General features: G+C 43.5%; 1 protein-coding gene across 2 annotated transcripts; it reads left to right on the top strand.

Moving 5' to 3' along the window:
* Positions 1-1792: 1792 nt before the first annotated feature.
* Positions 1793-3820, top strand: her9 (hairy-related 9). 2 transcript variants are annotated; one of them, XM_082519310.1, is made up of 4 exons: positions 1793-2189; positions 2369-2464; positions 2569-2656; positions 2763-3820. In XM_082519310.1, exons 1-4 carry the CDS (start codon positions 2082-2084, stop codon positions 3344-3346), a joined length of 876 nt encoding a protein of 291 aa, XP_082375436.1. In that variant the 5' UTR covers positions 1793-2081; the 3' UTR covers positions 3347-3820. The 2 variants fall into 2 exon arrangements, with proteins under 2 accessions (XP_082375436.1, XP_082375437.1); XM_082519311.1 differs by having other exon boundaries at positions 1795-2189; positions 2766-3820.
* Positions 3821-11664: the final 7844 nt, after the last annotated feature.

The following is an 11664-nucleotide window of genomic DNA, read 5'->3' as shown; positions in this document are numbered from 1 at the left end:
GTGTATATCTTATATTAATACTATAAATATATTTTCTAGGCATAAGTAATATGTTTCCTTTAATCTATTACTCTCTTTATTTATTTAAAATAAATTAAGTGACTAATAGCCTTATATTTGGTGCAAGTTTAAACAGAGCTGTGCCACCTTGTGGTCATCTCAAGACTGTGATCCTTGCCTTACTGCATAAACTTGTTCTCATACAGTTTACATTTAAAAACACACACATATCAGAAACTCTTTTTTCTGAGGACTCTTAGGAAAAGGAAATCCAATTTAAAAAGGACGTCACTGCAGAGCACGGCCACGTGGAAACTACAGTGGGTGCATCTCATGTAAGGGACGCACTAGAACTACAATCATGTAAAAACCGATGCTTACACTACACTGTAAATATAGTTAAGCCTTTATGTCTCGATTCTTTACAAAGCCTAAACTTTGGTCTACTTTATTTTATTTTTCGAAGTAAATTAACTTTTAACTTTTACAAATCAATCGCTAGATGGCGCCCTTCTCCTGCACAAAGTCCAAGCAGCTTTAAGCGAAAGGACGTCCTTGTCCATACACAAATGTACACGAAAGGTGTTCGTGTGTTTTAATGGCCGCACAAACTGAATAGATCCGCACAGATTCCCAGGTTTTCTTATTCTGTGTCGACATAAACGTCTGGCTGGAGCGACTTTATTTTATTTTAAAAGAAATTGTGACTACCTGTGATTTGTCCACTACAAGTACGTATGTACTTTAAACTGAATATATGATTATTGGTGCAATTATTAGAGGCTCCACCGAAAGATCAGAGCTGCAAGCACGAGTATTTATTATTGCAGTTTAAATATCTTCCGAAACTACTCTATTCTATTTTGTTCTATTCGTGTTAAATATAACGTTTTCATATTGCCAATCCCTTCTTGGTCTGCAAGCTCTAATCTGCGAGTTCTGGCGCGTGCTCCGTGAAGACGGGAAGACACCGTGCGCGGATGGCACGCGGACAGATGTGCCACCCCCCTCCTTCTCTTCCTCCACCACCGCCACCTCTTTGAGCTGGCTCCCGCGCCGGCATGATTGACGTGAAGCTGTTCAGACAGCCAATCAGAGAGCCCTCCGCGTTATTTGCATAAAGTGACCGCACGCCATTGGCTTGGTGCGTGCTGCTGCAAACCGCTTCGCGTGTCGTTACAGACGTCTTCTCCTCCTCGGAGGCAGAGAGGAGTTTTAAAATAAGAGTGTAAATTTGTTCTGAAGTTTAAAATGTGTGTGTCGGGGGTAGAAAAAAGTATTCTGCTCTGCATTTACTGGGGATACAGTCACCACCAAGCAGACTATATTCCTCTAAAACAGGCATGAATTAATTCACGGCATCAAAACAATGTAGCGTCAAATATTTTAATAACCCGTACTGATTGTTATCGCTGCCGGGGGAAAACACGTCAAAGGAAGGTCTGCCCAGTAAAGTTTTGTGTATAGACTCTCCATTCATATCGCTCACACAAACACACATAAGCACACACTTAGCTACACACAAGCACTACAACATTTTTTGACGGAGTAAAGTTGGAAGCAAATACCCCCACCTCCTCCCTCCCTGCCTCCCTTATCACTTCACAGGCCGGCCGGGCCGCTGCCGCTCGCCCCGCTTTGTTGTTTGTCTCTGCAGGGCTGATTGAGCAGCGCGTGACTGACGGCCCGCGGGGGTGTTGTCCAATCAGCGGTCTGCCCCGCGCCCAATGGGTGAGTCCTCTCTGCTATTGGCTGAAAGCGAGTGTGGGAAAGAATGCAGAGAGGGTTTCACACGAACTGGGAGCACGCGAGCCGGGTATAAGTAGCGCTGCGGCGTGTGTCAGCGACAGAAGTGGAAAGTGGCTTTGAGCGGCGCACCGCACGCACCGTACTCACAAGACAGTTCAGTGATAACAAGCGGCACAAGGCAGACTCGTCCGTGGGACTCGGTTGTCAGGCATATATCTTATTTTATATTCTGCAGTGGCCCCGAGTGATTTTTTTCTCTCTCCTTTTATACGTGAGCTCGCAGTAAGGATTTACTTTTTCACGCCTTTTTGTTTTACCTGGTTTAATCAACAATGCCAGCTGACACTATGGAAAAGCAGACGGCATCCCCTATTGCCGGCGCACCTGCAAACGGATCGCACACACCGGACAAGCCAAAAAACGCCAGCGAGCACAGAAAAGTAAGTAATTTAATGTTTTAAAAGAACGGAGGGGATTCTCCTCAAGTGAGGAATATTTGTACAAGTTTGTCCTTTAGTTACGAGATGTTAGAGATATGACATCACCGTGCAGTCGTGCAAATCCGTATATGCGATTAGTAAATAAAATATTTACTTAAGAATTTCTTTTTTATTTGCAGTCTTCAAAGCCCATCATGGAAAAACGCAGGAGAGCCAGAATTAACGAAAGCCTGGGTCAGCTCAAGACGCTCATCCTGGACGCGCTTAAAAAAGATGTAAGTTCAAAATTATCCTAGAAACTTTTTTGTAATGAAATATTTGTATTATTCTTATTCGTAGATAATGAGTTGGTTTTAAATATTCCTATTCCTTTCCACAGAGCTCCAGACACTCCAAGCTGGAAAAAGCAGACATCCTGGAGATGACAGTGAAGCACTTGAGAAACCTGCAGCGCGTACAGATGAGCGGTAAGTTGATATAATAACAAAAGTGGGTCGTAAAGTCACGACTTTTGGAAAGAGTCTCAAAGCTGCTTATAAGTTACTAATATCGCGTCCTCCCTCCTCCGACCAGCAGCGCTCTCAGCTGACGCCACGGTCCTGAGCAAATACAGAGCCGGATTCAACGAATGCATGAACGAGGTCACCCGCTTTCTCTCCACCTCAGAGGGGGTGAATTCTGAGGTGAGGTCGAGGCTCCTCAACCATCTATCCAACTGCTTGAGCCAGATGATGTCTATGAACTACCAGCAGCAGTCCCCGTCTCAGCAGGCACACCTGGCCCAGCCCCTGCATGTGCAGCTTCCATCCACTCTGCCCATCAGCGGGGCCGCAATGGGCCCCAAGCTCAGTCCCGCTGAGGCCGTGTCCCCCAAGGTCTTTGGTGGGTTCCAGCTGGTGCCCGCAACAGATGGACAGTTTGCTTTTTTGATCCCCAACCCGGCCTTTACCTCCACCACGGCCCCTGTCATCCCCCTTTACGCAAACGCAGGAGTGCCTGTTGCGGTTAACGCCAGCCCGGTGCACGGCAGCTCAGCACCCACTGCAGCATCTCCTGTTCATGGCATGACGTCCTTCTCCGGAGGGTCCCAGGCGGTCAGCCCAGTGGGGGTCAGCACCGGCTCCGAGAGCAGCGAGCCTGTGTGGCGGCCGTGGTAGCTTAAAGGGACCAGAGACTGCACTTCAATCCAGTTCGCATTACTTTTTCAATGTAGACTTTTAAGTGACTGCACACAACGTTACGGGGGTTGAACCTGTGACTTTTCCGCTATGGGATGGTAACTCTAACCACTTAATACCCCCTCCCACTAGTTCATGTTGTTTCGTTTTATGGAACAGGTGCTGCCTCTAATGGCGCATGTTTTTATAAGTATATCTATATATATAATTTATTGTTGATTCCAACATTTGGATGTCCGTGGTAAACATGCAGATGGAAGATTTATAGGATTTTCTTTCTTTCTTTGTTTTTTTTTTGTTATGATGAAGTACTTTTTATGAAAAGGTTTAGTTTTGTATAGCGGTGTCATTGATTGTTATACCAAAGCTGTGTTTTATATTCTTTGTTGTTTTGTGTTTGAGAAGAAGTTGGGTGTTCACCCACTGTTTTAATAAATGAGGTTTCAGAAATTATGTCTCGTCTTCAGCCTGCTTCTATCACGTCATTAATTAATTTTATGAAGTATCCGTATGCGCCTCTATTATGTCACACGCCATGCGTAAAACTTCTATTTAACGCGTAAAAGTCATATCGAGGATCAAACTGTGGTTAGAGTTAAGGATAAATCAGGGGGTAAACAATATATTTTAATATTCATGTTCACAGTGTAAACCCCTGCATCAGTTAAGCTACCACAGGTTGAAAGTGGCCACCTTGTCACCAGTTTGGCGGGAGCTCCTTACATCTGGCCCACTAAAGAATGGTCCCGGGGACAATAAGGGTGTATTTTTCTGCTGCTACAAAGGTAATTAAAAGTTTGAAAAGGGTCTCATCCTGTATGCAGCGGGAGCTTTAAAAAGTCTCAAACCCTATTCAAGAGCCTGGGAAATGCGCTCAGGGGTTAATGTCACTAACAGATTGCTTCAGTGAAAGGAGAATATGGAAGGATCCTCGCTTTCTTTTGTGGATCAATTGTTCGATTCCACTCCAAGCGGAATGGAGGGAACTTGGTTAGACTTCGCTTTCAGGGCAGGGGACCTTGGCGGAAGTCGTGGAACTGGAAGACAAATAAAACTGCAGGTTGTGGAATATTGTAACCTGATTACGATCCCCCATCCCACGCGCTGACACACAATCATTTAAACTGCCTTGTTTTTATTTCCAGTCTGCGGCCTACATCTGCTTAGGTGACTTTTCCGCACAGCGCCCTGCGAAGATTCTGCGTAACAGTGGTCTCCCTTTCCTTTTCCCACTTTCTGTTTACTCCTGGGTGAAAACATATCTTCCTCCAGTTAGTGGGGTCCGGAACTGAGGGCAGTGTTTCAGCGGGCCCCTGTACTTGGGATTAGGTTACAGCCCGGTCAAAACCCCTCAACATTTAATACTCCACCGGCGCGCCTTAGCTGTGCATGACTGGCACAGGCCAAAAGTAAGACGGGTTTAAAGTGTTTTATCTGCCCTGGCCGCCAACACGTGCAAAATAAACATTTGTAGTGCTTCATTCATTTAAGACGCGTGCGCAAATATAGAAAAATATCTATGTTCGTAAAGTTTTAAGCGTAATGGGTTATTTAAACTTTTAGGGCTCATACCTTCCAACCAAAAGCAGCTGTTTTAGGCTCCGAGACTAAAAACATGTGAAGAAATCGAAATAAAGTGATGTTGTTTATAGAATCTCTTCACAGTTCCGTGGCACTGCCTACGTGACCTCTAACGGGTGTTTTTCAGTGATACCTTGTAGTCACAACTCCTGGTTTTAATCTCCCCTTTACAGTTGGACTGCTTTGTCGATTCGTGTACTTGCGTTCTCACTTTCACCCCCCCCCCCCTGAAGTGGCAGTGCCCTGCAGATGACACCGGCAGTACATGGCATACTGAAACCCCACTGCCTGTGATCCTCAAGCAGCTTCTTTCTGCGAGGAGGCATACTGAAACACCAGTTGGCAGCATGTGTGGGTTCTGCGGTTGTTCCTACTGCCTTCGTGTCTGAGTTAATAGTTCAGAGATGCCTTTGTGTAGCTGAGGTCGTGAGAACCGAGCGAACTAGTCTGCCTGCGGCCGGGCACAGCGCCAGTCAGTAAATCCCCGCTGGCAGGCCGGGTCGTGCAGCCGCTCTGCGGAGGTGAGGAGGCGAACATACACACACGCGTGGCCGCCAAGAAGGGCGCCTGGTCCGGTGTAAACATGAGGGATTAAAGGGAGGGAACTCGGATCCAGCTGTTAGGCTACATACTCCCAAGAGAAGTTAACTGAGTCCGTCATATTTTCATGGCAACCTTTTTTAAACTGTTTGCAAATCAGGTTAAAGCTGCCTCTGTGGACAGGCTGGGAGTTAGGAAGGAAGATAAAGAAATCCTATATTCACTGTTTGCTTTGAATTACCCAACAGCAGCTGCTTTAAGGTAAACACAATAGGCTTATAGAGACGGTGGCAAAATGTAAATGTTTCTTAAAACAACAACAACAACAACAAAAATATGAACAGCTGACGCAGAGGTGTCCACAGAAAGAGGTAGCCCACCTATGGTTATTAGTCTGCATCCAGATATGAACTGCTTAAACGTGCGTACATGGTTTATTGCCTAACAAATGTACAAGTCCCATGCTGTTGAGTTTGGATCATCGTCTGTGTACAAAACGAAACAGGAGGGAATCCGTCGAGAAAAGGATTCCTACAGAGGGCTGGATGTCCCTCGGGGACCTGAGCAATCAAGTCCCTAGGGAGAAGTCACTATTGAAGAGGGGGTAGGGGGTCATCAGAGGAGCCCACAAATTATCATTCTCATTAGCGACTGAATGGCGGATAACATGCGCACAAGTTGGCGCCAAATTTTTTTATCAGCACCTTTCCCTCCAAATCCAATTGTTTGTGTTGCTTAGGCAGAGCTCGGTGCTTTTTGTATGCAATTGCAGCCTTAGCCTCCATACAGGGATGCAGCACTCAGCTTACCTTAAATTCTTCTCTCCGCACATACTTTAAAATAATAGAGAGCTAGGAAAGCTCTCAGAAAATAGATAGATAGATAGATAGATAGATAGATAGATAGATAGATAGATAGATAGATAGATAGATAGATAGATAGATAGATAGATAGATAGATAGATAGATAGATAGATAGATAGATAGATAGAGGACAGTCTATATTTGCTCCTTCAGCTGAAGACACTGCTGCAAGGAGGACATAGGGAAATGTTCTGCATGCTTTGGTCACAGGTTTTGAAAGGAGGGGCTGTATCAGGCATGAACTGTGTGTATGTGTAAGTGTATGTTTGTCTGTGTCTGTGCATGTGTGTGTGCGGACACTCCTCTTTGCACCTGTTTTCTTGAGAATCACAGAGGGTTGTACAGGGAGAGGAGAACGACAGATTTAGAGGGGTGGGGATGTTGAAAAAAGACACTGAAACTGTGAAAGTACAAAATGGACACACTTGCAGGTGTTTTTATTTCAGTGCAGATGATGCATGAAGCAGCTCCGAGTTAAGCTGATAGAATGCGTGTGTTTTAAAGTTTGACCTCAAATTTAATTACTTAGTACTTTATCAAGTGTTCAGTCTTTTAAGTTTTGTCCATACTTGCCTACCTCCTCCCCCCTGCCTGGTCTTTTTTGGCTCCCTCAAGCTTCCATCCTGTCCATGTATTTATAGTAAGGGAGCACTTATCCCTGGGACTGGGTGTGAGGTGTTGGGTGCGAGCAGACAGAGAAGGTGAGGCAGGGTGTGCAGACGCAACAGGACATGTCCAGCCTGATCAAATATCACAGGGTCTGGGTGCCGCGTGGGCTCCGTTGATCCTCACCGCTTGTCTACAGAACGTATTTCTGAAGCCAGGTTTGGCTTTTCAGCAGCTTCTTCAGTTTCACAGCATGAGGCCTTTGGCTTACAGCCTTTGCCACTGGTGCAAATTCCACAAGAGAAAGTCCTCTTGACAGGGTTAGAGGTCACCCCGCAGACTCCTAGGTGAAGAAGCCCCGTCTTCAAAAGTGGACAAATTTTATTTATGTTTTTTGTTGTTGTTGTTTTGTTTGTTTTTTTAAATCTGCTGAGGCGGGGTAATCCTTGTCTTTGCTTTACAGCTTTGACAGCTGTTGCTCTATTTTTGCTCTGGTTCAGAAACACTAATCTCAGAGATGATCAACTAATGTATGAGATATTAAAATGAAACAGTTTGAAGATGCAATCATGTTAAGGAGCTCCAGAGCAGCTCCCATCAAGAGCTTGTTTTCTTGACTAACACCGAGTCTAATGATGTGTGGTAACTAAATTATATGGTCCCACCTCAGTTTAACTCAGCTTAATTTAAAGATAAAGAAATATGAACGCTCAATTGTCCAAGTTAAACATGACAATTAGAATTTTAATTGACTCAATTGTCTATTTAATAATATTTAATATATTTTAATTTCTTTTCTTTTTTTTAGACAACAAAACCTTTTTTTTTTTGTAATGAAAACCGAAATATTATGTTGCAGTCTGTTTATGATGATGCAGATGAATGTTTCATGATGGAGACCTTGCAAGATAGGTTGTGTATTTTGTGTTTACATCTGTGGTTAATTTTATTGATGAATTCTATTCTATACTATTCTATTTCTATACAATTTTATTAAGAATCAATAGAAGATTATAACTCAATATCGCCACCTAGTGTTTGAAACCTGGATAGAAGTGTGTGTGTGTGTGTGTGTGTGTGTGTGGGGGGGGGGGGGGGGGGGGGTCCAGACATTGCTCAGTTGTGGGGACTGAAATCTGGTTGCACTGTCACATAATGTGAAGCTTCTTCTCATGTGTAGAATAAAAGCATGTCATTGCATTTTGGGGTGAAGAAATGCTTTAGGGTTAGGCTAAGGTTAGGATTAGGCAAGTTGTAGTTCTGGTTACGGTTAGATTAAGTCTCTAGGAAACAAATGCAAACTAACTAAATGTCCTCTCAAGTCAGTGATGCACAGCTGTGTGTGACTCACCTAGTGGCTCACTGCATGCCCCGACTTGTACCCAGTTTAACACCTGAGAAGAGCCTGCACAGGTCTGACCCATATGTCTGTAGAGGATACCTCTGTCTGCCGCTGTTGTTTGTGTGGGAGCACAATTTGTCCTCTTCCTTTCCGTGTGTGTGTGTGTGTGTGTGTGTGTGTGTGTGTGTGTGTGTGTGTGTGTGTGTGTGTGTGTGCAAGTGTGTGGTAGTGGGCGACAGTGGTGTTTAAGCATATGCATTTGCTTTGTGGGGTTGGATGACTGTGAGAAACAGCCTTTGACCTATTTCACTCGAGGCTCGTGCAAGATAAATGCAACACATATATGTTTACAGACACTGTTGGTCACTGATGTTGGTCAGCGGTGCCAACTACTTGTAAGAGACAAGACGCACTGATGTTATCAGTTTGCACTCCTCTGTGAGTATTTTATTACTCTCTCACTGGTCAGTCTTTTTCACAAAGTGACAGGATTTACTGATCACGCGCTAAGATATATTTATCTTTTTGCCACGGCCTTTTTAGTTGTGCACCTTCCTAAAACATAAATGTGTCCTTTTAGGTTCTAATTGATCTGACTGTATTGCCATAATATTGAGAAAATAAATGAGAATTTAAAGAAAAACTGTGTTTATCCTTAACTTGAGAGCGTTGACATCTTCTTTCAAGGGGCTCACTTTTTCCAAATTTCCATCCCTGTTAATAAAAAACCTTGGAAACTGCACATGTTTTGTGTCAGTGGGATTTTTTTTTTAGCAATTTCATTATTTAAAAAAAAGATTTTTATACTTCGGGATTAAAACTTGAAAGCTTATTTTTACTGTTTAGCTCTCCAAGTTACTCATTGTCTCTTTATGTTACTGAAAATGCAAGGTTAGCATCCTACAACATATTTTCCTACTGGAGAATTACCAGAAGATCAAGGAAACTCTCACTTCCTGGTTTATATTTAGCAAGTGGAATACAAGCATGCTTGACAAAAGGATATTCTACTCTGGGATGTGTTGAAAAGTTTCCTTTCCTGACCGGCTATCCCACTGTGCCGAGACCTGCGGTCTTCTCTAGAGCCTGGTTAAGCTAGGTGGTGACAGCCACACTGTTGCAAGAGTATTATCACTTTAGCACTGTAGAGAGGGAGAAGGGCAGGCATTGTCCCCTAAACAGGATGTCCTGGTGTCTGGTCCCATCTCATGTGGGCTATCCTTTGTGTTCGTGTGCGTCTGTGTCTGTGGATATTGGGCTAAATCCTTAAAGCAGATGTCACCAGGTTTTAAAAAGTTTATCTTACTTTTTAAAATTCACTTTGATCTTTTATTGTGCCAGTACGTCCACTTGCTCCTCCCAACCCCACCTTTCTTTTCAGTTAAGTTTTATCTCATAGATTTTAATGAAAATGTCTAGCAGACACTAATATTGCAGTGTAGCTCTTAAGTGTATAGTTTTTTTGTGTCTTTGTGTCTTTCTGCCACATGTGGTATGGGGTTAGAGTTACAAGATGAGCCCATAGTCTTTTTCTTCTTCTTCTTCTTCTTCTTTCCTCTCCTCCTCTTTTCATGCCCTGGGAAGGTAAACACTCATCCTCCTTGCTCTTGTTGTTCTTATGGTAACTGTTGAACAGTGTGTGCTCCACTCGTGGTTTTATTGTCCGGATTGTCATGCAAGAGGCAGGGAAGACAAGTGTCAATAAGTGGATGGGCTCACTGCAAACAAATGCACTAAAAGAATGGCAAAGAGAGCAGAGAATACAGCTGGGCACACACACACACACACACACACACACACACACACACACACACACACACACACACGCACACGCAGAATCATGGTTCTTTCACGTCACAGATTTCAACTGAGGCAGTTTTAATTACCATAAAAAAAATCTTTATAATGAATCTTTATAATGCACAAAAGGGTTCTGGGGGACGTAATGCAAATATAAAATGGAGATGTTCGAAAAACAACCAGCTTAAGACTTCAAGGTGTTCTGCAACCTGTCAGGTTCCTTTTTAATCATTTAAGGGAGTAAATCATTCTGAGCGTTCTGGCTCTGGGTACATAAGCAAACTTACAGCTCATCAATTTTGAGTAATTTTTGTTTTTTAAAAAGTATATATCAGTTTTTTTTATATATAAACAGTGGACAAAGTATTCATGGTAGGAGAACAATAAAATCATGTCAATTGACTATTTTAAAACAGTAAGTTTTAATCATTTAACTGTGTGTTAAACACAGTTTAATTGAACAAAGCACTGTACAAAGTATGCATGCCCATATAAACACACTTTAAAAGTAAAAAGTGGACACACAGAATACAGAATTACGCCACTCTAACATAACACAACAGCAGGGCACACAGAGAGTTTGAAATCAGGTTAAAGGGGGGGGAAAAAGTGACTGATATAGATGGAAATTTTAAACCACCTAATCTTTCATCACTTTGAAACTCCCCTGCAGACATCAGTTACCCCACTGTCATGCTCTTATCTCTGCTGATATAGCAAACAGCTTTTTAGTGGTACTTAACAACGGACTGACAGAAGGTAAACAGTGCCTTTGCAGCCGTCTTGTGTCTTTCTGTCTGCTGATGGTGATTGCTCTTAGATGGATCACCCGTCCAGTCTGACCACTCATCTCTAGCCCCGTCCTCCTCTCCAGAGCTGAAGAGACTGCGCCTCATGATGAATACACCCGTGATAAGATTACCACAGGGCAAGCACACGCACACACACACGAGGCACTGTTTAGCATGTTATTCTTAGTCATAGCCATTCATGAAGGAGTCCCTCCCTCCGTGAACGTCTGGCCATGCATCTCCCCCTCCTTTCATGCCTCCCTGCCTTCTTCTTTACTTGGGATGTTTACTTGAGACTTAGGTTTTGCCATTTTAGTCATCTGTTTTTCCACATGCACCTATATGAGTGTAGACCGTGATACAGGCAGCAGAATCTTGGTGAATTTCTTCAGCTAGTGTTTGTATGTATGCAGCTGTCCTCATTTACACGAGTAACAAAGCAAGTAACTTTAATAATTAAGTTCAAAATTACTGCACAGGACAAGAAGCAGCTAAAAACAGCAAAGCAGCAACTTCTTGCATCACCTCAGGGCTCTGCTGCGAAGGCTTTGTCACCTCTAGTTTTAAAGCCTTGCTCTTTGAACCGATAAAAATCCTGCACTCAAGGGTGTCGGGCTGCGTGCAGGCACGCATGTGACCAAGAGGTCAAGAGGTTGCTCAGTGAACAGGTCTGCAGGTCTCCAGGCCACTGCAAAGCTAACACAAAGAGACAGACAAGCATCCATTACATTGCATTTGCACCTATATGGCCAATTTACAATCAGCCAACCGCAC

This window comes from Aulonocara stuartgranti, assembly GCF_965226115.1.
Source record: "Aulonocara stuartgranti genome assembly, chromosome: 20".
NCBI lineage: Eukaryota > Metazoa > Chordata > Actinopteri > Cichliformes > Cichlidae > Aulonocara > Aulonocara stuartgranti.
The sequence above is the reverse complement of the archived record's forward strand: the minus strand, read 5'-3'. Positions and strand labels throughout refer to the sequence as shown.

Coding starts and splice junctions, on each gene's coding strand:
- her9 (XM_082519310.1), top strand. CDS start 2,082: ATGCCAGCTGACACTATGGAAAAGCAGACGGCATCCCCTATTGCCGGC. Junction 2,190..2,368: donor ACGCCAGCGAGCACAGAAAA/GTAAGTAATTTA, acceptor TTTTATTTGCAG/TCTTCAAAGCCCATCATGGA. Junction 2,465..2,568: donor TGGACGCGCTTAAAAAAGAT/GTAAGTTCAAAA, acceptor TCCTTTCCACAG/AGCTCCAGACACTCCAAGCT.